The sequence below is a fragment of the Amphiprion ocellaris genome, chromosome 2 (genome assembly GCF_022539595.1).
Source record: "Amphiprion ocellaris isolate individual 3 ecotype Okinawa chromosome 2, ASM2253959v1, whole genome shotgun sequence".
Taxonomy (NCBI): Eukaryota; Metazoa; Chordata; class Actinopteri; family Pomacentridae; genus Amphiprion; species Amphiprion ocellaris.
In genome coordinates, this window is record NC_072767.1 from 16,506,229 (window position 1) to 16,534,159 (window position 27,931).

The 27,931-nt window shown below is 39.6% G+C and overlaps 2 protein-coding genes across 3 annotated transcripts; both read left to right on the forward strand.

The window, feature by feature from the left end:
- Positions 1–1,006: 1,006 nt before the first annotated feature.
- depdc1a (DEP domain containing 1a) lies at positions 1,007–12,841 on the forward strand. 2 transcript variants are annotated; one of them, XM_023292907.3, is made up of 12 exons: positions 1,007–1,192; positions 2,981–3,246; positions 3,370–3,508; positions 3,710–3,840; positions 4,555–4,685; positions 4,973–5,020; positions 5,617–5,754; positions 6,135–7,124; positions 8,659–8,831; positions 9,066–9,242; positions 10,399–10,605; positions 11,237–12,841. In XM_023292907.3, the coding sequence occupies exons 1-12, from the start codon at positions 1,145–1,147 to the stop codon at positions 11,372–11,374; spliced, it is 2,586 nt and encodes an 861-aa protein (XP_023148675.2). In that variant the 5' UTR covers positions 1,007–1,144; the 3' UTR covers positions 11,375–12,841. The 2 variants fall into 2 exon arrangements, with proteins under 2 accessions (XP_023148675.2, XP_023148676.2); XM_023292908.3 differs by lacking the exon at positions 6,135–7,124.
- Positions 12,842–15,007: 2,166 nt separating this feature from the next.
- Positions 15,008–27,856, forward strand: LOC111583702 (retinal Mueller cells isomerohydrolase-like). Its single transcript, XM_023292906.3, has 14 exons — positions 15,008–15,143; positions 15,823–15,905; positions 17,528–17,678; positions 18,176–18,283; positions 19,847–19,988; positions 20,243–20,390; positions 21,071–21,152; positions 21,289–21,421; positions 22,751–22,893; positions 22,983–23,112; positions 24,091–24,205; positions 24,956–25,050; positions 25,170–25,281; positions 27,319–27,856. Exons 1-14 carry the CDS (start codon positions 15,133–15,135, stop codon positions 27,462–27,464), a joined length of 1,599 nt encoding a protein of 532 aa, XP_023148674.2. The 5' UTR covers positions 15,008–15,132; the 3' UTR covers positions 27,465–27,856.
- The last annotated feature ends 75 nt before the right edge of the window (positions 27,857–27,931 follow it).

Sequence of the window (27,931 nt, forward strand, 5' to 3'; positions counted from 1 at the left end):
CCAACTTTGTAATATTTTTTCTTAAAACTTACTGAAATGTAAAAATTTAAATAAAAAAATGCAAAAAACTCTAATTTGCAGGCCTCCTAAAACAACAACTGACAAGTGATTATTTTTTTTTTGCTCTTTTCTTTTTTTTAGTTATATTTAAGAATGTTAGAACATAAGATCATTGCAAAAGAAATAGGTTTCATTGTCAGTTAGAGCAGAGTTCCACATATTTCTGCTCCTCAGAACTAATGTAACAAAGGAGCTTTGGACTTCTCTTTGACATTTTGGCTTTCATCATTTGCAGTTCTCCAAGGTCTGTAAAATATTTCGGCTGAATTTTGAGAATTTCAGATCTTTGCTCTATTTTTACCTTAAAAAAAACAAGAACTATGAGATGAGACACAGACAAAACTGTTCCCAGCAGATTCAACCCACATTGGGCTGCAAGACTTGTAAAATTTGTCAAACACAAACACGCACGCGCGCGCGCGCACGCACACACACACACACACACACACACACACACACACACACACACACACACACACACACACACACACACACACACACACACACACACCATTTAGTCTATATCATCACCTTACCAGGTCTATAAGAGTTATATTTTTAAAGATATCGAACTTTAATGACGCTTTACCAGTTTAAACCTTTCTGAGCTAAATGACAAAAAATTCTCAAAAACATGCAGTTCTCAAAGATCAGATAAAACATATTTTACAGAACTTAGTCTGGATCCCAAATTATCTTCTTAAAGTCCAGTTGGATTAATTTAAACAACTTTGGATCCCAAATTACAACTGAGCAAACTCCTCACAAAAGCTTTCCTGAAACCTGACTGAATTTAACACGGACTGACATGAGTTTGGGACCATAAGCTGCATCCATTCATTCTGTTTTGATCCTCCACCCTCCTCAGGTCGAGTCTGGTCACGTGTTCCGGTCGCCGTCCAATCCGGTGCCAGAAGAAGACGGCTCGTAATTTTGAACAGACGGAGAGCAGCCAGGCAACATAGTCCCACAGCTGCCGTTCACAAGCTGCAAAACATCCGCATATGTCTACGCGAGGAATGGATATTATCTCTCGCCATATCGGATAAAGTGAAAACTTTAGCGCCTCGTCTTTGTAGTAAACATGAGTTCTCACGTTATCACTCCTGGACCGTACCGAGCCACAAAACTGGTAAGTTAACGCGTATTAGGTGGCTAACAGCTAGTTAGCTAATCCATTAACGTCAACGGAGACGTTTAGCTCAGCTGACAGCCGCTTTAAATAACCGTTGCAATTTATTTAAAGGTTGTCTAAAAGCAATGTTAAGTGTGTTTGTTTGTTTCAATGACACAAAACCGTGGTTTACTTGGTCTTTTACGACTACCGTACGTTAAGTTGTTCACTAGACTAAGTTATGCAGCTTTTACGGACGACCTGAAATATTTTAGAAACTCCGCCTGCAGCTGTGTTCACGACTGTGCTTAGAGATTATTTTGTTGGTTAATGAACTAATTTGTTTAGGAAATGCTATAGATAACTGTGAGTTTTAAAAAAATGGCCATCATGAAATATCAGAGCCCAAGGTGTCATATTTGTTCAGTAAACAGTCCCAAAACCAACAACAAAAGAGAGGCAGAAATTTAAACACTGAAAACCATCAGAGGTCTCACTGCATAATGTCATTATCATAATGTTGGTGGTGCTCATCTTTTTCCATCCCTTGACTATTCAGTTGTTGTGTTAATTAAATATATGAGCACTTTTTAAAGTTCAGAGCTCAAATCCTCTCACATTTTGTAAGGGATTATTTCAGTCTCCTTGAACAAAAAATCTGATTAACCACTAATAAGAACAAATTATCGGTGTGATAGGGCGACAGATAAGAGCCAGGCATGTTGTAATTCTTTGACTACAACTCGAAATCATGTTATGTTAATTGTTTATTGTCTGCATAGCATTTCATCACACTTGAATATTTGGGAACCCACTTTACAAATTCCTATTTTAAGAGAAAATAATTTATTGTTTGCAAATTCTTTTACTGTTCCAACTGAAGGTTCAAAGATATCCAAAGATGTCCATTCGTATGGTGTTTTTTTATATGCTGGAGGACACCGCCAGTCAATATCATGGCTGAGCAACTTTATTTTTAAAACCTGGATTTAGACTTACACGCTTCATATAATGCACCTAAGGAATCAGTCCCTTTAACTTGGCTGGGACTTTCTGTATCATCTTCTTCAGAATTGGTTAACAGTGTCAACATGTATAGCTTAAATTTAGAACTTGTCGTGTAGCATAGGATAGTTTTACAGCATTTGAGCAGACTTCATACATCTGCACATTCTAAAGGAAGCGATAGTGTACACTTACATCTATGCTGTATATGCATGAATCATTTTTATGATAAAACACTTCTAAATGTGGGACTTTATTACACAAAGACTAGAAGATTAGAGGTTTATTAGATCGCAGGACTGAAACTTTGACAATGATATAAAACAGCAAAGCAACTAACATTTTAAAAGTTGGAATCTGCTAATAGTAGTCTGTTTGCCTCAATGATTGACCTAAAAAAAATAAATTGCCCAATTGGTGTTGATCAAGTTTTTGTCAGACCTTTCAGCATTGGAGTAGGATTTTTTTTTTTTTCAAATCTTCAAAAAACTTCTTCTAAAGTTCATGAAGAACAGAAATATGCAACAACCAAAATCCCAGAAAGGTAATAAAGTCCTCCAGTGAAACCATTGTTTTCCCCGAACAACTCGAAGAAGCAAATTTGCTGATCTCCCAATAAAATTGTTGTTAATGCTCCAGTGTTACTAGTGTTTGGACCCTAAATTACCACTGTTGTATTTGAAGCCCTGACTACTATGTTTTCATAATTATTGTTGTGGTGCACTAGCATTATCTTGTTTCCATATAAAAAATGTTTGTTATCCTCTAACCAAAGTGAAAACTGTCTCTGTCTCCTTTCAGTGGAATGAGGTGACTCGTTTGTTTCGGGCAGGTATGCCCCTCAGGAAACACCGCCAGAACTTCAGGCACTACTCTTCCTGCTTCACCGCCTCAGCTGCGGTGGATTGGCTGCACCAGCTTCTCTGTAGCAACAGCAACTTTGGCCCTGATGTCACCAGGCAACAAACAGTTCAACTCCTGAAGAAATTTCTGAAGAACCATGTGATTGAAGATGTGAAGGGTCGCTGGGGAACAGAGGATCTGGAGGACAGCAACACACTGTACAGGTGGACAGTTTGCAGAAATTCGCTTTTTAGTTTTTTTAATTAAACACAATGAAATACATGTGAGAGATTACCTTATTTGTGGTCCAGAAAAACTGAATGAGATGATGTCATTTTTTCCACCAGGTTCCCCTCCACTTCTCCTCTGAAGCCTATTCCCTGTCCAGCTCCGGCCTCCAGCTCCATTAAGAAAAGATCTTCGTTCAGGGACAAAGAAGGTTTCTTTAAGTTTAGAAGCTTCAAGAAGCATGAGAAGGAATCCCTGGTGAGTTAGGCTCAATACAGGTTACTGCATTAATGTATTTACAGTGTGGCTGTCAAACTTATGTGTGTAACACAAATATATTGATGCACGAATGTCATCTTCTTTCAAGGCAAATTGCCAGCTCATAATCACAGTTTTGTCTAAATGTAAAAAAAAATATCAGTTTTGTGATTGTGGTTCATTGCTTTATTTCCTTTCCAGGAAAATGTGGATCCTGCTCTTCAGGCACAGCAAGACGGAGAGAAGCAGCCGCTAGAAGAGCAGGAGACGCAGAGACGTGAGCTGACGGTGGATGATGAACAGGACATCTGGAGAGACATCACGCTGACGCAGTAAAACACACAACATGAACCAAAAATCTCTCACACTTTTGTGTCATGCACATTGACTGCATTGCTCATTATTAGTTCGCAGGGCTCCAGAATACCTTTCTAATTGGCAGCACATGATTTGGTTGCATAACCTGGTTCTGTATCGGTGTAAAGACAGCGACTCAAGGCTTGATATTTGCAAAATAATTTAATATGAAAATATATTAGCTTCGTCATCAGTCTTAACCTGTGACGTTTTCTCTTATACATCCTTTAAACTCCTATGTTACCTAAAAACCTCCACGCATAGGCTCTGGTAGATGCTAGCTGGGCATGTGACCAAAATTTACTTTGAAAACACTGATATAAGTTGTTTTACTGTACAGTTTATCAGAGATTTCTGTGAACAGAGTTTTCAGTGAGCGCAGCATTTTAAATATCAACATTATTGTATCAGTCATGTTTATTTAGTTGTGGGGAAGCCAGAATCATGATTATTGTTAATATTTCTTTTTGTAACATTGCAACCGTAGCACTGCATTGGTGTTTGTAATTGAAATTTAAAGCACACTTAAGAAATGGTCCAGATGCAGCCAGTTTGTTTGCAGTCTGGAGCCTTGGTTCTTCACAGTGCAAACAAAGAAGAATATGAGACCTAAAGAGAAATTTAAATCCAGATAGTAGATGGTGAGGAGAATTTTCTAGTGTAACAAAAGTTTTTTTTGTGTGTTTCAGCCTTCAGAGGATTCTTGGTGTTGCATCTTTCTATGAGGTTTTAGACCCGCGTTGTGTCAACCCACAAAACATCATTCATAATATGACAAAAGTCAACAAGCATGGAGTGGTCACACTGGATGACAAGAACAGTAAGTTTGTTTAGCAACAGAAGTGTCCAAAAGCCAGCATATAATCATCATACACTACAGAACAGTATATCTATATAGAGTAATGTATAATCTCATTTTTGATAAGATGCGTGTCTACTGTTCACATAAAACCAATTACAATCCACAAAAATATGAGCACTGGCCTCATGAAATAAACTTTTAGAGCTATACTAATTTAGAACTGACTTTTTTTGGTGTAAGACAACCTATAAACAGCGGGATTCCCAATATTGCAACCAGTCTAACCTATCAACACACCTTTATAGATGACCTTCCACACTGGGTTTTGTCTGCCATGAAGAGCCTGGCCAACTGTAAGTAGCAACAAGCTACGTAGACGACTTGGTCCTGCCTAGAAAGGGGAAGAAAATATTTGTTGTATACACTACCGTTCAAAAGTTTGTTGTCACCTAGACAATTTCATGTTTTCCATGAAAACTCACACTTTTATTCATTTGCTAACATAATTGCACAAGGGTTTTCTCATCATCAATTAGCCTTTCAACATGATTAGCTAACACAATGTAGCATTAGAACACAGGAGTGATGGTTGCTGGAAATGTTCCTCTGTAGTCCTATGTAGATATTCCATTAAAAATCATCCATTTCCAGCTAGAATAGTCATTTACCACATCAACAATGTCTAGACTGTATTTCTGATTAATTTGATGTTAACTTCATTGACAAAAAACAAACGCTTTTCGATCAAATATAAAGACATTTCTAAGTGACCCAAAACTATTGAACGCTAGTGTACATTTTGAATTATTTGCAAAGTTTGTTTTTTATTTGTTTTTTGTTTTATCTTGTAAGTGTTGGTGTTATGCATGTCATTTGAAAGCACATTTTTCGCTTTCAGGTATCAGGCATTGTTCAGTCTTGCGTGCAGCAACCTGCTTTTTGTTTCCAGGGCCAAAGTATGACAGCGCACAACCATCCTATCCCGGTTTTGAAAGAGATGTCTTCAAAACGGTGTCTGATTACTTCTACAGCCTTCCACAGCCCTTACTCACATACGAACTGTATGAACTGTTTATCAATGTCCTGGGTAAGTTCACCGTTTTGTGTTAATCCTTTGATTTTTTTTTTAGAAGCCACTTGTTGGTGTTGTGCTACATGAAAATACTGATCAAACTGGCAGGATCTTGATGCACAGTCATGTTGACCTGCTGTCTCCACTATGAATTGATTGCTTGACTTCTAACACAGCATTTTGACCCCTAACAGAGGTTTTGGGTGTTTGAGTCCTAACAGAGATACGAGCATCTGTACTATTTGTGTCTATTGGTGTTTGCTGTTGTTTCTGTATGTAAAGTAAAGGTTTGAACTAACTAAACCTTCTCCCTCCCCTTCACTGTCTGTTTGCACTGACACTCTGCCTGCCCTGCTTGGCTCCCCCTGCTTCTCCATGTCTTTATCCGCTCTCAGTGTTTTGTGGGTACGTCGCAGCTCCCACTACGCATCAACGTGGGAAGCGAAAGAAGTCAGATCTTCCCTCAGTTCCTCCTCCAGCCAAGTCATCATTTCGCTCCACAGAGTGTCTCCTGCTGTCGCTGCTCAGGCAGGGGACATGTGATGAGGCAGAATCACCCATGACAGACGTGCTTGGTGGGAAACTTCAGTCACGACTGGCAGCACTGAAAGGAGGCAGTGCAGGTGATGGTCAGATTGGAGGCAGCTGTATGAGCCTCAGTACAGCTGTTTCTGTGAGGCCTCAAACCAGGAGCTGCTCGTTGGAAAACGTCCTCGATGACTCCGCACCTCTCACCCGGCAACAGCTGTTTTCATCCAGTGACAGCCTGACGTCCTGTGCCTATAGTAACAGGAGCCAGGACGACAGCCCTGCCATAATAGCAACGTATAGTCATTCAGACTTTACATCCAAAACACCTTCTGTTACTTGTCAAAATGCTCCAGGAGCTGCAGTCAGAAATAGACTGTCTGTGGCTTCAATAGGTGGACTCTCAGCTGCACAGAGGTTGCATCACTTGCGACCACACAGCGTAGGCAGCTGTCTGGACATTGTCATAGAGACCAGAGAGGAAGATGTCAAAGAGGTCCAGTGGCAGGGCCGAGCAACCAGCTGCCTCGATGTGAGCACTCCTGCAAGCCAGAATCACTCCTCAGCTTCACGCCCTCCTTCACTGCCTTCACACCACCCCTCTTCTTCCTCCTGTGATCCTTTGTCCTCCTCTTTTGTATCTGCTGTAACCAAAGCACAAGCTGCTACAGGACCCAGTGGGCCCAGACCTGCTTCCAGTACCTCTAATCTCTGGACACTCCCTGCACCTGCTGTTGTACGCCGCTGCCTCAGCTCTCTGGATGTGTCCAAGCCATCTCGACCCATTTCACTGTTCAAACCGCCTGTCTGTGTGCCCACCAGCAGCTCCCAGCTCCTCAAACCTAAACCTGAGCACAGTAAGACCTCCTTCCTCTACCTGTCTGTGTGTCTGCTTTTCTGTTCATGTCTAACCAAATTAACCTCATCTAACATCTAACCTCTGGCAGCATTGAGTTTGTTTTAACTTCTATCTTACAAATACAGCTCTGTTCAACTCAAGGATAGGAAGTCGGGAGTTGAAGAGCTGTAGAAGATGACCGCTTTCTGTGTTCTGTGCTCTTAGCCTGTTATATTAAACAAAAAATCCTAAAACAAAATACTGTTCCATAGGCAAACAAAGTGGAAACGACTGATGAAGCACAGTATACCTACTTTTGGCTTGTGTTGCTATATTTCATATCTGCCACTTTTTTTTTTTAATTTAGGTGAGAGATTTCATAAACCGGGCCTTCTAACTTCAGGCTCTGCTTTAATGAGATGAAATGTGTCGGATTTATCCACAACTCTATCATGCACATTCTACAGTACAGTGAAATAAAATGAAATTGAAATTAGACAGACTTCTGTGTGCAGCATGGAGCTGTTTGAAGCTGTGGGAGCTCAATGTATCTGATTTAACATTTAAATATACAGAAATAATGACATAGCTGGTTTGAAGAAAGAGAAAATGGAAACAATGTGTTGATTTAAAAGGCGCCGACACTTCATTGTTTGGCACTGTGCTTTTTTTTATAAAACTGGAAACGCATTAGGGAGCCCTGATCCTCAGCCATATACTGTATATCACAGCCCTGCCACAGTCCACACCCTAGCTAACCAGCTAGATCCATCCTGTTACGTGTTCCCCTACCTGCAGGCCTGTTCGCTGTTATGGCAGTCCTCCTTTTCAGCTGCCTCTCCAGTGAGTCCAGCAGATAACTCCAAAGTCTTAGACTACAGCTAGGTAACTTAGTTGGCTATTTCATCATAAACAGACTTTAGAGAGAAAAAAGAACAAGCACTATCATTGACAGCTACAGTCCTAGGCGGTGAGTTGGAGTCTGTCTACAGAACAAAAGACCACCTGGAGAGGCAGCTGAATATCGTCAAGGACTGGCCGTTCTCAAGGTGGGAAACACAAGACATGGCAGGTGCTAGCTGGTTACCTGTCACTGAACTTTCTCAGTAAAATTTTTATATAGTACATTTAATAACATGATCTTCACAATTCATCTGAAAATTTCATCATTTGCCAAATTCAGATTGACCATGATGTGAGCTCATCAGATTGCCTACAGCTGCTGGCGTATTAATATTTTCTGTATTTGCCACAACACAAATTTTATGAGTTTTTTTTCTAAGTTCTATGTAGGACTGCTTTATTACAATACCAGTCGTAACATGTTATGTTCATAACTCTTACCCAACGCATCTTTCACCATAGCTGTAGTTAATTAATCTTGTCATTCATTCATCCATTCATCTATTCATTTGTCTAAACTTGTAAATGATGTAGCAGTGATGGATGAATGTGGTCATGAAGAGTGATTCTACCCGTTTTTTTTCTATACTCACTGCAAACAGAAATGTCTATCTGCTGTCATTACATTTTGATTGTGTGTATGCATGTAGGCGTTCTCCAGCCTCAGTGTGAACGTGTAGCCATCGAGGCTCTGCAGCTTTGCACCCTCCTCCTCCCCCCTGCTTTGCGCAGGAAGTTGCAACTCCTCATGAGGATGATGTCACGCATTAGCCAGAACGTGGACATGCCTCGTCTGCACCCTGCCATCGGCACCCGAACTCTGGTGAGGAGAAACCGTTGTGACAGTGTTCCCCTGCTAACAAACAACACACACATGCGTTCAGTACAATACTCGCAAAAATACTGAGGAGCAGTGACGTGTAATTTTGCTTAGTTGATTTTATGGTTGCCATTCCCACATCCACATCATGCTTTTTCTTTATATCTAACATGATGTGTGTCTGAGTGGCAGTTTGACTATGTTTATTTGCTCCGTTTACCTTTTTGTGTTCTTCAGATGGTTCACACGTTTTCAGGCTGTGTCCTGGGCAGTGCTGAGGAGTGTGATTTGGATGAGCTGTTGGCTACCAGACTGGTGTCATTTCTAATGGACCATCAACAAAACATCCTGTCAGTCCCAGAGTACCTGCTCAGTGCTATCAGTGACCACATACAATACCTGCGCACAGTACAGGTACACCTTAACACTGTTGCATATGGACACGTGCAAACCACGTACACAAGTCGTAGACTATGTAATACAATATATTTCAAACAAATGCAAATGAAAACGTGAAATCCAGCTAAATATAGAGTTTAGAGGCCATATATTAACAGAATAACATCAACTGTAATGACCAGTCACTGCAAAAAATAATAACTGTTAGGAAAAACAACAGCACTCTTCGCTTTTTTGTGGCATCAGCCAATAGATATGTTAGTCTAAAACAGCTGAGCCAGACTCTGTTAATGTGCTGAGAGGAGGTTTGTGAGCTGTAACATGCAACAGTTCTCTTTTTGGCTTTGTACTGACATTTAGGGAAGTTTAGACTGTTTGAAGTCTTAGTTACAAAGATCTGGAAAAGTTAGTTACTGTAATTTCCGGACTATAAGCCACTACTTTTTTCACACGCTTTGAACCCTGCGGCTTATACAACGATGCGCTAATGTATAGATTTTCACGGGCGAGCTTCATGCTGTCAATATGTTGAGCTTCATCACATCAGACAAATGAAATTGCCAGACAGGTCACAGTGAACCAATGAAACTGTTCCAATTAAATCAAACACATTCACACTAAATTCTTCAGATCAGTCATTTTGCGCATCATGCACACACCCTCATCATGGTAAACACACAAAGAAATGCATATGAAGCAGCTTTTAAGTTAAAGACAATCGATCTACCTGTCGAAGAAGGAAATAGAGCTGCTGCACGTAAGCTTGGCATCAATGAACTGATGGTGAGACGTTTGAGTCGGCAGCGTGAACAGCCTCAATGCGTGTTACTGCCGTGTTACAGGCACTGTTTGGAAAAAAACATTTATTTAATTAAAAGTTTTTAAAAAATCTCTGTGTAAATATCTCATATTACAACGCTGACACATACGGCTTATAGACAGGTGCGGATTTTATATGTACAAAACTTTTTTTGTCTTTTTCAATTTAGTGGGTACGGCTTATGTTCAGGTGCGTTCAATAGTCCGGACATTACGGTACAGTATTGATTTTCACACTAGGCTGGAATACAGGAATAGAGATGTATATTGTTGCCGTATTAGACTTCTTGCTTTGCCTCTTTTCTATGAAACAGTACAGACATACTGATGATTTTTACTGTCCTGACCCCAGATTCCTATCGACTCTGTTTCTAATACCGACGGTGGCGATCCGGTTTGCGCTCCCGTGCCAATTTATGCATTCTGCCATCAAATAAGCAGTGCTGAGTTTGAAGAGCAAAAGCTGGCATCTTCTCAGAAAGCCATGGAGGAACTGCTGGAGATCCTGTTGACAGACCAAAATATAAGTGAGAAGGACAGACGCAAGAAACTGAAGCAGGTAACAAAACACTTCCACAACAGTGACTAGTATTCTCACATAATTGATTTTAACAAGCATAGAGCTGGAGCTGCTACTGTTAACAAGCATGGACTTAATAGCAGCATTTTGTAGAACCAAAGCAAGCCAGAATTTTAAAGCAGAATAATATATGAATATGAGTTTTCTAAACCAGAAGCTGATGAATTGCCCATTTGTTTATTCAACATGACCATGTAGAAAAAATAATTGTGACCAATGTCCAATCTATACTTAGCTGGACTTTTACAGCAGCATATTAAACTTGTCATAGCTTACATTTCTTTTTAGTTAGCAGCCAACATACAGCATATGCTTGTACTAATATATCCACCAACTTCTGCTTGTTTGGCAACTTAGTGAAGCTCTATTTCACTGGCACATTAAACTGGACAGTCAATTTCCTTCTTTTCTAGATGTGTATATATCTTTTAGTGACCTGATATTGACCTTTGTGACAGCACTGTTTTTGCAACAGTATTTTCAGTAGTTTACAAATTAAGCAATAATGTATTTTAGCCTAGATGTAGTTACACTGTGCCACAAACGACTGTCGTGGGTCTGCAGACACAGGAAAGTGTAATTCTGTGTCTTCATATTGTCTTTGCTACAGTTTCAGAAGCAGTACCCAGATATCTACAGATGTCGATTCCCCTCTTCAGACAAAGAGACCAAGACTGACGACAAACCAAAGATTAAACCTCCTCTCCTCAACATCAAGAAGACCAAAGCTTTCAGCATCAGGACCTAAACCCGTGCAGAGGCCAGAGAGTTGTTGCTACTGTTCTGATTGCTGCACTATTACTGCACTGATATTGCACTCCGAGAGGAGATTTGAAAAGTTCTTTTCCCTTTGCAGCCATAAACGTTGTGTTACATTGGAAACCTGTTGTCTCATTTGTGTGCTACTGTTAGAGTTCATGCAGGCTGTGAGACTTCTACAACAGTTAACGTGTGTATTCATGTTGTGTATATACGTAATTGGGATGTGTGTTGACAGCTAAGTAAGATGAAGGCAGGTTGACAGACCGTAGATCCGTAGAGCCATTCACACCATTTGTTGTGTTTAAACGTGTGTGTGTTTTTATAAAGCAGAGTATTTAGGTGTTCATCAGTTTCTTCTTTTATCCTCACCTGTTCCTCTTCTGGTAGCTGATACTGATCTGCATACATAAGTGTGTAACCGAGCTTCAGAGAGCATTTGGGAGTAAAATATGCAATTTTGACATCACTGGTAAATATGGGAACAATTAGATGATATATTAAGTTATATGAATGATGACATTGGGAGAGTGTTAGTTGTTTTAAGTATTTCTTGTCCTGTTAACTGTTTATTTTTAGGACATTTTATATTCTAGATGCTTAATTTTTATTTCACATGCTCTTTAGAATTTTTTAGGTATGGTCTTCAGCTTTTTTCTTTCTCTCTAAATGTTTCTTGTTGACTTTTTCCTTCTGTTGCGCTCATTTGCGTGGCATGTTACCGTTTGTTTCATAGGAAATGTCTGATTTTAACAGTCTCGGCTTTTTCATATACAACTCGGTTATTTCAAATTGAGCTAGTCTTTTCCAGTTTCTTGTTTTTTGTGTGTGTTTCATCCCTGCTTTGTATATTGATTAGAGAAATGTTTTGCACTGGGTTTGGGCATTGTGGATAACCAACAAGCTTACATTATTCATAACAATGTTAATTTATACTTATTTAATGCATATTACCCCCGTAAGCTTTTCACCAGCCACCTGACATGTTTTGTCACAACAGCTTATAATTAAATGCTTTCTCAGGATGCCAGCTAATGACTCTGTGGCATTACTCTCTGAAATGAATATGCAGTGCTTTGTAACTGTCTATGTAATGGACCTGAATGTCTCGTGGCATACATTAATTTCGGTGCTGGATGGTAGCAGGTATTTGGTAAGCTGAAGTGAATTACAGAACCTATATCATGTTAGGTGTCTGAAGAAATGTAACAAACCTGACTCCCAATGTGTCACTTTTCCGTTTTATTTATCTAAGGCTATATGAAGTATTAGTCCAACCCTGATGTGTGTTTGTTTAAACCTCAGAGCCAGTGGTACGTATATTGTTTAACCATATATGCATTCATCTGCAACGCTTTTGACAAAGACTGACAGAGAATTGTGTATACCTACAACTCATCTACATTGTTTACTATGCAAAGTCTTGGGAAATAAACCCGTTCAGTTTTTATCTGTATGACTCTCTAGTGCTTGTGTTTATTTTATGTGTGCCAACAATAGTGTACACATTCAGTATATTATTATGTACAGTCTATAAGTGATTGCAGCCTTATTTAGTGCGTCTTACATATTAAATGTTTCAAAGTGGTATTTGCAATAATGGCATTATATTTAATCTGAACAGAACGTATTTGCTCTGCAGGAATTTTAAAAGCTAACCGTTTAGTTTGAAAAACAGGCCCCACAGTAGGAACTCGGAACAGCAAAAGGCAGTCTTGTATATATGTTTTTCAATATCCATCTTTATTTTTGACCTCTTTCTCAATACATCCTCCATGCTGAGAACACCAGTGTGGCACAAATTTCTGTGTTTTTTTGGTGCTGAAGGGGTTGTCTTTCTCCACCTTTCTCTTTAAAATACCCTTAAGCTGTTCTATTTAAAGTTGGACCACATACTTGCCCAGGTTGTAGTTTCCCCTGTTTTCTTCTTGTGTGGTTTTGGCAGTGTGCTTGGGATTGTTGTTGTCCAGGAATGTTCCGCTTCTGCAGACTGGGAGTCATCGGGTCGGCCAGTATGTGGTAAATCCGCAGACATACTTGGTGTCGTCTATAAATGTGATTCTCCAAAGACCTTTTCCACTCTGTAACCCCGTATCATCCTTTTGTGCTTCACTGTCAGGACTATGCATTCACTGTGGGAGTCCTGGCCAGGTTCACACCAAATATGCTGGACTCCATCTGAGCCAACAAATGCATCTTGATCTCATCAGAGGAAAGTATGTGCTTCGAATATTCATCAGGCTTCTTTTCATGTTTTTTGGCCAAATTTAATCACATTTTTTTGTTCCAAAAAGCACACAAGAGCTTCTTCCTTAGACGCTGTCCATAGAAGGCAGTATCAAGTAAAGTCCATCACGCTGAGTTGAGTCTGAAGCACTTGCAGGTCTCTTTCAGCATTACATTGTCCAAGTAGCACCTTGACTGTGTCTTAACTGATTTTTAGTTGGTCACCAAACAACTCGTATCCTTTTCCATCTTTAGAAAGTCTTGCCATCAGTTTTCAGTTCCTCTGCCAGTTCTTTTCCATGTGGAACCACGATGTAGATATGCAGATATACACAACCCATAGGTCCCAAACGGAAAGTTGTGGTGTGCACAGCTCATTTTATAAGCACGTGAATGCAGCTAGGGTCACTGGACTGTTGTATTCCAAACAGTTCAGCCAGGACTCAATAGTTTGTAATTTTTTTTTACAAATGCCAGCCTCATGGTGGCGCTACATGAAAAGATTATCACCAATGTCACCAGAATCCATTCTCTGAGGCCAATGAACTCTGAAGAAAGGCTCAGTCCATCATATAGTTAAGATATTTCAGTGGTTGACTACCAGGCAGGCACTGTCAATAACGCAAAAAAGAACAGTTTCCGTCCAAGAAAGAACGCTGTGTTGCCAAATTTATTGAAGTTCCTTCCTAAGGCCATCATTCTGGTTCTTGAAGTGGCAAAATCATTAGCATCACCTTCGTCCTCAAGCAGGTTGTGTTTTGGGGTTACAGACAATCAGGCACAGCTTAGACTTGTTGTTTTGCTGATTAATTTTCAGGCACCAGCATCAGTGACACACACACACTAGATGATAGATTACTGCTTTGTCTAACCTTTTGTAATGCAACTATTCTTCTACTCAGCATCCCGGTTTCATTTATCAAGATGACAGTATAAATAAATAGGCAGTTATTCACTGACTCTGCTCTTTCTGTTACTCTCCTCCCTCCAGACTAGCAAAGTGAAGCAGATTATTGGGTGTTTGTCAAAGATGTCTGGAACTAATTAGATAGGATTCTGTGTGCATGCATACCCACCTTTAAACAACACCAACATGCTGCTTTTAAAAGCTGACTTTATTAGTTTGACCCCCGTCACTGGTAGGTGTGTGAGCGTTCCCAGGATGACAAAGATCTTGTTTAGATGGCCTCAAAAACATTCTGCATGGAGTCGAGGGCCAGGCGGCTGAAAGCAGCAGAGACAAAACTGGTTTGTTGAGCTCTGAAAGACTTGGGGGAGGTAGAGGAGTTTTGGGGAAGGAGGAGTGAAAGGCATGAAAGGAAAACAAGGGAGGAGAGGGCAAGAAGAGGAGAGAGAGGGAGTGAGGAAGGATGGAAAGGGGGAGGGGAAAATGAAGGGAGGAGGGGGCCCAGTTTCCATCGCTCACCACAGGAAATCTGTGTGTGGTTAAAACTCAAGCCAGAGTCTCTTTTGCAAGCAACTCTGTGCATGGGAATCACAGAGTGAAGAGCATACAGCAGCATGGTCAGCCGGTGAGTAACACTTTCCCGTTATTTTCTCAAGTCCATGTTTGAGAATCAAAAGAAGACCGATCAAAACATTAGAACAACTTCTCAAGGTTCCGATTTATTGCTTCTTGGGATTGCAATACAAGAAAGCAGCTTTCAGAGATGTCTCGATCTGCTGGAAGAGACAATATTGAGCCAACTGAGAGGGTTGGAAATAATGAAAAAGTAAATTATTTCTACAGCAGTGAGATGGTCAACAAAACTTAGAAAACACGTCTGTGCATATAAAAAAAAAAAAAGCTGTGGTTAAACAGAGCTGAGGAAGAATTTCAGCTGTACTTTTCCCAGAAAAGAGGCAGACAAGTAAACATTTGCAGCAACATCTGCACACATAGATTGTGAACCTGTTAGGATTTTCTCCATTTCTGCAAGAATTAGACCAAAAACATATAGTAAACTTAGTGAGTGATTGATTGATTTATGCAAAAGATCCAATGCTGCATATTTGTGAGTGGCAAAAGAATGTGAACTTTTGCTTCCAGCATCGTGTAGGACCCTCTTGTGCAGCAGGCCCTGGACGTTCATCGTGATTCAGCAGCAAACCCTACTGTGGATTTTTTTCATACAAGCTAAAATCAGTTTTTAAAAACAGTTTTCTGACTCAGTTATGTGATGGAATTCTGTTTTTTATTTCCTTCTCCAGTGTGGAGCATCCTGCTGCAGGCTACAAGAAGATCTTTGAGACAGTGGAGGAGCTGAATGAACCCATACCTGCAACCATCACCGGTAGAAACATATTGATAGAGAATGTCAACACAGACTAACAGGGACAGATGCACAGTACATTTTAAAAAAAAAAAAAAAATCTAATGAACATTCTTTTGCCTTAACATTTTATTATCCTCAAATATAAGTTTGTGTGGGTGGCAACGCTGGCGCATTCACCACTTGTGTCCACTTGGGACCACTGCTGGATCATGGTCATGAACTTTTGTACAAATATTAATGCTTCCCAGCAAGTCAATCCTGGGCTCTCTTCTGCTTTTCCTTCTCCATGACTCCAGAAAGACTGGAGTCTATTATGCTCCAGTCTTTCTGTGTCTGTTTCCACGAGTCCACTCCGGTCCAACACAGCAAAGACAGAGAGAGAAGGAAAGACGGGTAGTGTCAAGATAAAGTTACTTGAGTTGACACCAACCTATCATGGCCATTCAACGCATTTTACAATGCTGGTGAAACTGGATTTTTTTTCTTGTTGGCTCATGCATATACAATCTGTCTGGTTGTAAATGAAAGTGAAAGGGAGAGGTAAGGTGAGGTTGACGTGCCTGCTGCTTTTCATCTAAAATGCTGATGTTCTAGTGACAACAAGAGACTCTGCATGTTGCATAGCGAAGGTTTAAGACCTGGGAACAGTAGGTTATAAAACAATTATATTTTGCAGTGAAAGTATATTGGTGCAATGAGGCAATGCACTAAAAGCAGAGAACTGAACTCACACTAATGTAAAGTTTGGGTTTGATTACCTTTAAAACCTGAGTTTAAGTCTTTGCATTGCTGACTTCTGAGGGAAAGGAGTCCATGACATCATTCATCTGTCATGGTAAAATGGTTTCCAGACAGCTGTGTGACAGGAGTCATTGGTAAAAATATATCTGTTGAAGGTTGTTAACTGACCATCAGCAGTCTACATACCTCACAGAGCTTTATTTTCTCTTTTCAATAACATGGTGAACAAAATGCCACTGGTACATAAACACAAAACAAATAGAAAAAAAACAGAAGCTTTGGGAGCTATTGTGACTGGACCAAGCTTTAAGTCCCCACCTATTTACATGGACACATAAATGTCACAAGTATGACCTTTGAATTAATCTTTCATCAATCCATTATCTAGACAAAGCTTCATCCTCATCAAGGTGGGGGCTGGAGTCTATCCCGGCTGCCTTAGGGTGAAGGCAAGGGACACCCTGGACAGGTCACCAGTCTATCGCAGGGCTACACATAGACAAACAATCACACTCATATTCACACCTACGGAAAATTTAAAATCACTAGTTAACCTCAGCATGTTTTTGGACTGTGGGAGGAAGCCGGAGTATCGAGTGAAATGAATCAGTCTTGTTAATGAAAATTCTCGTAAAAGTCTTGATTGTGGGGCGCTCAGGTAGTTAAACAGATTGACCAGGATAGTCACAATAGTCTAGTTTCGATTTGAGCTTACGGACCTTTGCTGCAGGTCTTCCCCCCCATTCTTCTCCCTACTGTCCTGTCTGCTTCTCTACTAACAAAAGGCCAGAAAATAACCAAAAAAAGTGTTGCTATTGTCAAATTTGAAACGGATCGTTTGCTATTTGTAGTGTCGGACAGGCTTAAAAACAGCAGAATGTTCCATTCTATGTGTGCAGGGGTTATCCCGTCATGGCTGGGGGGCAGTCTTCTCAGGATGGGTCCAGGCCAGTTCGAGGTGGGAGGTGAACCTTTCAACCACCTGTTTGATGGACAGGCTCTCATTCATAAGTTTGACCTGAAGAATGGTCAGGTGACCTACTACAGGAGGTAACAATATTTGGCATTACCTTACACTATCAGCACATTTTTAATAGGACTCATGATAAAACGCTTGTTTTTTGACTGGCATTGTTCTGAGATAACTAGATTTTTTTCAGTTTTGATACAGCTGTTTCTACATGTTGTCTTTGACCTTTTAAGGGGCTTATTAACATTGCCATGTATGCCAATCGTGAACATTTTCACTGTTCTCTCTCCTCTTTAAATAAAAAAATGAGATCTGATTTTGGAATGCACTTTTGTGCAGCTGAGGAAAAGCACTGACAGTAAATTCATTCACACTGGAATGTTGCAGAGGAAAAGACAAAAACAAAACACAGGCATGGAGCAGCTACAAACCACAAAAATCCCTCAGTGAATGTCTCTGAGAAGCAACAAGTCTTTCTTTCAGTGCTGTGTTTCCCAGATTTCAATTCCTTTTCAGGAGAGAATAAAGGTTGCCTACTGGTTCTTTGGAACTTGGTGCGTGTGATTTGTGTTTTCAGGTTTATCAGGACAGATGCGTATGTTCGTGCCATGACAGAGAACAGAGTGGTCATCACTGAGTTTGGCACAGCAGCCTATCCAGACCCCTGCAAAAACATCTTCTCCAGGTGACCCCAAACCTCCTGTGCCCAGATGTGATTGAAGTTTTCAGTTGAGCTTTGATTATTCACATATTGCAGGGACATTTTGAAAAATGCACTTAATTTGTGGTCTGACCAAGAGTTAGATGAAAACATCAAATCTTTCTCTCTGAAACTGAGGCTAAGAGACTGTTGGTTTAGATTAGCAGCAGCACTAGAAACCTCCAGCATTCCTGTAGTCTGGTTGTGTACTGGATGTTGAAAAGGTGCAACTCTTGGAGAGCAAAGCAGTAGTTTTTTTATAGGTTTATCTATGGTGCTTGTCAGCTTTAGTTATTAAATACTATGTCAGACAAATTCTACACAAATCTTTTTTTTTTTTTAAATGAAACACTGGAGTTCAGGTCAATTTTTTTGTCCATCTTACTGCCATTTATCCCTCACATTTATAACCACACCACTTTAAATCATCACTTTCATTGAATTTAAAACAGTCAATTTATAGTCTGATTCACTAGATGTAAGATGCAGGTGTAGACCGACCAGGTATAACATTATGACCACCTGCCTAATATTGTGTTGGTCTCTTTTATGCTGCTAAAACTCCTCTGACCCAGTGGGGCATGGACACAGGACCTCTGGGGACGTCTTGTGGCACCTGGATGGTGGCAGTGAATTCTGTGGGTCCTGTGGGTTTCAGTGTGGGAACTACCTAGATCAGGCTTATCCTGGAACATCCCACAGATGCTCAGTAAGATTTGGATCTGGGGAGTGCAGAACCCAGGTGAACATCTTAGCTCTGTTCCTGCGCCACTCCTGAGCAGTTTTTGCAGTGTGTCAGGGTGCATTGTCCTGCTGAGGGTGGCAACTAGCATCAAGGACTGCTTTTGCCATGGGGGTTGGGATGTGCTTGACCTGCAATGTTTAGGTGGGTGGTACATGTCAAACATCCACATGATCGAGGTTATTCACTTCACCTGTCAGTGGTCAGAATGTTGTGGCTGATCGATCATTTCAGTCAGCTTTCACCTTCTTTTAGCTGTCTGCATGTTACCATTTTCTTCACAAGGGGAAACAACAACAACCTCCAAGAAGAAACCAACCACACTAAAAATTTCAAGATTTATCAAGGGTGTGGATCTTGAACTTAGACAGCAGTGGATTATCCATTTTAATGACTGCATGCAAAATGTTCCACTACAACACTTCCACCCCTCATCATTTAGAGGGAACACTAAAGCTGCACTCTTTGCTCAGCGCCGCCACAATTTTGATTGGTTTGAAGAACTACAAACTAACCAAAGTGTCTTTTTTCCCTATAGCAGAGTGGTATTGTAGTGCAACCAGAGCAGAGAGTCTGCTGGCAAAGTGAAACTAACCAATTTATTAATTAGTCAGTCAACAGAGAATTGATGAGTCCCTCTGTGATTTTTGGTTAAACCACTTAAAACTAATCTCTGTCTATCAAAGTTACAAATTTAGATGTTGTCTGTGAAATTAGTTCCTACCTGCATGGCACTGCTACTTCAGAGAAACAGGTGGTTGGCTGAATATAAACTTTCAGTTTTCTTTGTGCTTGTGTCTGTTCAGGTTCTTTACTTATTTTAAAGGCATTGAAGTGACTGATAACTGCTTAGTGAACATCTATCCAATTGGTGAAGACTTCTATGCTGTCACTGAGACCAATTACATCACCAAGGTTGATCCTGATTCGCTGGAGACATTAAAGAAGGTGGGACCTGTTTACATTTCCAGGATTCTCAAATTCACCAACATTTTACTGGCAACTTCAGAGTTGGATGATACAATTGTCCTTTACTGTTAACATGAGTAAAGAAACTTTTTATTAATACTTCTGCTTTTCATAACTGTTCATTTGAGCAATTGTACAAAGCAATTTATTGGTATATTTATATTTATAAATGTATGATTTACATGGTATTTCTTGCATTCACTCCTTGTCTTGTGTGCATGTGTTTCCATCAGGTGGATCTGTGCAAGTACCTGTCAGTGAACGGGGTGACTGCCCACCCCCACACTGAAGCAGATGGTACAGTCTATAACATCGGCAACTGTTTTGGCAAGAACATGAGTCTGGCTTATAATATCGTCAAGATCCCGCCTGCTCAGGGAGGTGAGTTTGGTGCACAGCTACCTCTGTCAGTGACAGAATGACAGTCATCTTTAACTGAAATCATTTTGTCGGAAAAAAAAACAAGAAAGATTAATCAGACGTCTTATTCCATTTAAAATGTGCAAACATTAAAGTGATGCTGTAATGTGATGATTGATTCTTTTTTTTTTGCAATAACTTTGTTAAAACACATGATTTATTTACTGCAAAAATTCAAAGTAATGTCTCATATTGCATTGACACAACAAAGAAACTATAAATAATGTAGGAAACAGTGACAGGTAAAGTTAATGTTGAAATCATCATTAAATAAATCGGCAACCTGGCAGTAGATTTAAAGTATTTGATAAATCAAAGACCACATCATCAGGTCACATAAATGGGTACAACACAAAGACAATCCTTATTCCTTCAATTTTATTTAAAAAATCTGTAGATAGATAGATGGATGGACAGAAAGACTAAATTTCCAGATGAGAAGGCAGAGAGAATGAGATGGACTGGGAAAGAAAACAGACACAAGAAAGAAAAAAAAAATAAGAACCAGAAAGAAAACAGAGGCGAAAACCAATCAATGATAAAAGAAAGGGAACAAAAGGATGACAAAAAGAAAGATAGCACATAAAAGTACTTACAAAAAATAATGTTGTGTAGTAATGTGTGCATCTGTGTGTTTCCAGATGAATCAGAGCCATTAGAGAAATCCAAAGTTGTGGTGCAGATACCCAGCAGTGAGAGGTTAAAACCCTCCTACGTACACAGGTACACACTTATCACATGCACATACTTACACTGCATCAAAAAGACTTTTTTTATGTCTCAGATCCATAACATGAAAACAAACAAACCATATATTTTCTCCATCCATCTCTCTGTTTGTCTGTCTCTCTGTCGGTAGTTTCGGTATGACAGACAACTATTTTGTATTTGTGGAGCAGCCGGTGAAGATCAACCTGCTTAAGTTCCTTTCGGCTTGGAGCATCAGAGGAGCCTCATACATGGACTGCTTTGAATCCAACTACAGCATGGGGGTAGGCTGGGGCTGCACTGGCCCCCTGCTATTTCTTCATATCAATACATATAATAATAGAATATTTAAAAATGTTTAGCATTTAATCATTACACTAAATAAACGTCCCTTTTGCTTCCGCTGTGATCTGAGTCATTTAATATTTATCAGATACTGTGCTCCTATATGATACATACTCAAGTTAATGTGGATTGGCTGTAGTACTGGGTTACTGAATGACCAGAGGAGGCACCTTTATGTTGGCAAGCAGAGCATCATGTTGGGTTGAGCTAGTATAGGAGCACCATGATAGAGACTTGTATGAGGCTGTCTGAGATCAGGTCAGCGAATGAGGATCAACTTGAGCTGAGATAAAGTAGGGCAGGAAATCTGTATTTCTGTAGAAAGCTGTCATAGTGGTCCTTTCTGGTAATTCTGTATGACAACAAATAATAACAAGAAAAGCACTCAGAGAGCGCAGTACTCCACCAACACTGTTCATTTCCCCATATGGAATTGTCAGAAATGCAGCATTTGTTTATTAGTTGTTGATGATCAGAAATCACGGCAACATAGAATGTGGCCATTTAATATAGACATACCCACACATAAACTGACCTTGCACTGAGCACAGGCGTGTGTTATCCATATGTACCTTATGTATGGATACTGAATTACTTGACCTAAATATGTAGCAGGCGGCGGGAATTGATGGGACTTAAATTGTGGGGAAATCACCCTCACAATTTGATCAATTATTCTGTGTATAATTTCTGATGGATAAGTCCAGAGAAGTCCGCCACGGTTGATTTGTAGTAGGATCGCAATCATGTGATTGTCAGCAGGCAGCTGACGTGGTGTTCACTTGTTGTCATAGTTACAGTGATGCCACGATGCTGTCTTGCAATGATGCAGAAATCTTTATCAATTCCATGGATCCAGACTATAACCTGCATCACTGCCAAAATCTAATCACTTGGTCCTTGTGTCATTTCTGACCTTCCCTAAAAATTTCATCCAAATCCATTTGTCTGTTTTTGAGTAATGTTGCGCACAGACAGAATAACAGAAGGACAGACAAATGTACGCTGATTGTCACATAACTCCGCAGCGTCACTTGGCAGAGTAAATAGTGTTGGGAATGGATTTGCGTCAGTATTGATGGCGTCAAAAGTGCTGTGAACGGCTGATCTCAGTCTGAGGATCAGGTTCGGTTCATCCTAAATTGCACCTATTAATATTGTCCAATCAGGGATATGTTTCCTGTCCCTCATGTCGGCAGAGTGTGTTTATCTGGTTGCATGTGGCTGCCTCCACCTGTTTATATTCAGTATGTGTGTGTGTGTTGCAGACATGGTTCCATCTTGCCACTAAGGACCCAGCAGCTTATATGAGCAGCCACAAGTTCAGAGCGTCAGCCTTCAATCTCTTTCATCACATTAACTCCTATGAAGACCAGGGATTCATCGTGGTAGACCTCTGCACATGGAAAGGGTGAGTGGCTGTGCTGCATGTGTGACTGTGTTCATGTGTTTTACGTGTAATCGTGTCATGTGGACATCTCTCTCTCTCTCCATCTGCAGTCATGACTTTGTGTATAACTACCTGTACCTGGCCAACGTCAAGGAGGAGTGGGAGGAGGTGAAGAAAGCAGCAACAAGAGCTCCTCAGCCTGAGGTCAGACGATATGTACTGCCGCTGGATATTCATAGGGTAAGCCCACAAACACACTGCAAATTACTACTGTCATTACTCCTGTATTTACTGTTTGTGTAGCCAGTGTTGGAGAAACAGCATTCATCGTGATTGGTTACATACATGTGTTAAAATGCATGAGGAAATCAGTTTGAAATGTTAAATTATGATGAATTATAAGTTAATAAATTATTATTTGGAGCTATGATGCCTTTTTTAAAACATCATGTAACATAAAACTAAAGAAAATAGGAAGACATCAAACTGAACATTGTATTACAATTCAACACCAGGCTGTTTGCAGGTCGTTAAAGTCTTAAAAAGCTCTGAATTCACTTACCTTAATGAAAGAGCAGGTTTTAAAATGAAAGTCGCTCTGATCATTTAAAAAAAGAAGTTTTTAAAAAATCTTTCTTTTCCTTGTTACGTATGAAACCTAAAAATCAGAATCTTTGTTTTTGAGACTGTTCACTGCTACACTGCAGTTTCAAGGTGGAAATGCTCAGATATGGCTTTGACTGCTTCTAGTTAACTAAAAAAAATACTAAATGGAAATGTTCACAAGTTAAAACACTTGATTTTCAGCAGAAGGGGTCTTTAAAGGATTTTTAAAATACCACATAAATCATTCATAATTCTTAAATGTCTTGGCTGCTGTAGGCAGTAAATTTCGTTTAAAGGGTTTCTGTATGTGACTGCGGGCTCCCAGGAAAATTACACCTGTAAGCTAAAGCTGGGATTGTTTTTTTTTTATGGAGTTTCAATCAGCAATATGTAACAGTTCTTTGTTTTAAAACCAAAGCATGTTGTTATTGTAAATCAGGATTGACTTGACCTTATTCTGTCAGCCTCAGCTGATCCTGATACCTTTTACATAAATCACACTTTTCTTCCACTCCTGTGTAAAAGACCTGAGTGGATCAGCATTTAGCATTTATATATATATATATATATATATATATATATATATATATATATATCTTTATATGCATCCAGGAGGAGCAGGGGAAGAACCTGGTCTCTCTGTCCTACACTACAGCAACCGCCGTTCTTCATAGCGATGGCACCATCTGGCTTGAACCTGAGGTTCTGTTTTCTGGACCAAGACAAGGTAATCCACTGTATACAGCAGTATTTACAGGCACGCACAGAGAAATTTGCAATTTTATCATTCAGATCTGTATGACAACAAGTCTATAATCAGTAAAATGTATTCTTTGTATAGCGTGTTTTCCACTTTTATGCAGCTGTCCAATATTATACTTTATATGTTTTGTGCATAAGCCAACATGTATATTACAAATTGGGAGGCTAGTGGAACAGTGTTTCTGTAGCCCAGTGGATAATTTATCTCACAATGAACTGTTGGAGCGGCTGCACTCTGGCCGACACCTTCGCCTCATCAAAGCGGAAACAGAGAGACTCAGGAGGAGCTTTTTCCCTCAAGCTGTCAGGACTGTCAACTCTGACCTCCAGTCAGCAGCTCACAAACAAGGACTATAAACACACAACTGTAAATATCACAACATTACACATCACACAGACTGCACATTCTCTGTGTGAACACACATCTTCACTTTTGCACATCTGCTACCTTTTGCACTGTGTACATTCCATAAATACTACCATTTTACCTGCTTGTATTTCTTGTATGTTATGGTTTATGCTATTTCTATTTTTTGTGTTATCTGTATTTTTCTTTTATATATTCTTACCTATTTTAACATTTTGTATTTATACTGCATTTTACTGCCATACTGTATGTGTATGTGACAAATGAAAAAATCTAATCTAATCTAAAGGGCACACAATGTACTGATCCTTCTCATATTATATTTTTATGTGGCTGTCTTCCTCTCAGCTTTTGAGTTTCCGCAGATCAACTACTCCCAGCGTCGTGGGAAGGAGTACTCTTTTGCCTACGGCTTGGGACTCAACCACTTCATCCCTGATAAGGTAGGAGTGCTTTTATTTTTTTACAGCAGGAGATACAGACACTGTCAGGGCCTGAGAAGTCAACTGACTCCCCAGCACCCACAGGTGGCAGTGCTAACAGCTGCTGGTTGTTTCTGTAGATTGTCAAGCTGAATGTGCAGACCAAAGAGACTTGGGTGTGGCAGGAGGAAGACTGTTACCCGTCAGAGCCGCTGTTTGTACCAACACCTGGAGCTACAGAGGAGGATGACGGTAGAACACGTTCTCCCATCTTAGTACACAAATTCACACATTTCCCCACTACTGGTTGTATCTATAATTTGGATTTCCCTCGTCTTACAGAATGCTGTGGTGACGCTGGTCAATGACTTAGTGACAGTAGCCTCTAGATAGCTGACTGAATTACCAAACTGATTCTTCTTTGCTCCTCTGAGAGCATTTGCGACACTCATAAACCTTGACTGTTTGTTTTGGTTTATTTGGATTTTTTAATGGACAAGTTCTGCAGTAAAGGTGTTGGAGGAAGCTATGAATTTACTCGTCATGAAAGTTTTCCTGTGTGGGGACAAATTGTGCCAGAGAAGTTTTCACAAACTACCAAACAAACACTTTAACCTCTAGAAGGCTCACTACAAATAGACAAAGAAAAAGTTTTTTTTATGTTCATTGTGATCATGTCTTTACAAATTCCATGATTATTTATTATGGAAACAATCACTTATTAATAAAAAATGACTGGATATCACTAAAATGTCAACTAAATAACCGTCCGAATGTAATGAGAACCACTTTCTAATTAGCTAAATAATAATAAAATGAGCTTATTCAAGAATTGTTTTGATTGTGTTCTTTTTAATAAGTTTAGATAATCATGACAGATATTTCTTTTTTTGGCAATATATCAAATTGTATATGGAAAATAACAAATTGTATCTGTGTTAGAGAAATCCCTTTCAACTAAGTTATCCATTACAAAAACACCTCTCAAGGAAGTGTGTTGATTCCAGATCACATGACCTGCTCCACATGATGTCATTTCCTCCTGAAGAAAAGACTGGCCAGACTCCAAGGCTTTCTGAGTTATTTAATATAAAGTAGTGTGTGAGTCAAGTGTGGTTTTATCGCATGTCAACAGGTTTACTACAATATCTTTATAAATAACTTTCAATTTCAATTTTACTCAATTGCATAAATAATATTTAGAATAAACTTTTTCTAAAAATGCCATGTGGTGTTTGGTTATAGGTGGCCATGTTGATTTTAGGCCTGAAAACAGCAAAAATGTCAACTATGATACAAGACGTCCTGCAATTATATATTGACCCATTTAGACTTGTAATCTCTCCTGTCAAAAAGAATATCTGAACACATAATTATCTAAGTACCCTCATTTATATTCTGGCCAAAGCAGTATCCTTTCTTTTTAGAGCAGTAGAAAACTCACATTATACTTTTTTTGTTTTCGTTCAGTTGCGGGAAAACCCTGATAAATATATGTAAACATTGAGCCAATTACGAAAAGACAAAAGCCACAAAAGCTGAGTGGCTGAAGCAGGCCTTGTTGTTGTTGCAGTGAATTATCCATTTTAATGACAGTGCTTGAGTTACTGCATGCAAATTTTCCACGTTATCAGTTCACCTGTCACTAGTTTGCAGCGGCACTACTACTACATACTGGACTTAACACCACCAAAGAGAACTGTGGTTGGTTTAAAGAAATACAAACAGCAGAGCATGTTTCCTCTTGCAGCAGAATGATACTGGGTGCAGTCAGACCATTCTCCAGCACAGAAAACGCTGTAAGGATAGCTCTGGCTATGTGAGAGCAGCTGCTGACAAGCACTGAATATAATATACTGACAAAGACATACCTTCAAGACATCTGTTCAAGCACTTGTTATTTCAGTTCATCTTATGTTTATATGATGCTACATAACTTTGTGCCTTGTATAGTTGCCACACTCTAATTATTAGTGAATTATATCATTAATAAAGGGCTGTAGTTCTTTTTTTTAGCCCTACATGTAACATTTATGACACTCAATCCTATTTAAAGAGATCAATTCATGCGAAAACACAATATTCTAATTCAAACACTGCATCATAATTTGAACAATCTGTCCTTCATTCTGCATTTGAAATTCAATCTTCCTAATCTATACGTAATCAATTTCTAAACTAAAAAAAAATTAAATCTAGCCCTAAAAGGATGCTAAATCTGTGCCTAATCTTGAGAATGTCTGTGGTGGAAACACAAACACAGTCACCACCTCTGTCTGGGTTTTGCAGGTGTTTTGCTGAGTATCGTGGTGAAGCCGGGTGCAGAGAGACCAGGCTTCCTGCTGGTTCTGGATGCTATGAAACTGACGGAGCTCTCCAGGGCAGAAGTCAACACCATCATCCCTGTCACCTTGCATGGAGTATACAAACCATGACCTTTGTCAATTCCGGCCAAGATACTTCCTGAAACACACCAGTCCCTCTCAATTTTTCTTCATTTGACCCTTGGAACATATTATAAAACATTTATTTTATGCTTTATTTCATAGTATTAACGCTGTTTCTCTTTATGTTGATTGTAATGAACAAGTGAATACTGTCTTGTAGCTAGTGGTAAAAAAAAAAAAAAAGGCAAGGAGTGAAGAGAAACTAACTGGCACATAAGTATAAATAGCTGCTTTTACTGCATCAGATACACGTAATTATTTCAGAAGCAAAATGGCATTTGCATGTCTGAAGTCATCTTTGTAAAGCAAGGGCTACATTTGCAGTTCTTTGTGAAAGATATTTCAAACTATTTTAAACAAATAAAAGCAATTACATTCCAGTGACAGTTTTGCATTTGTGGTTACAGTTTAGGTGTCTGAGTAAGAGTAGCTGTGTTCTAATTCAGAGGCTGCAT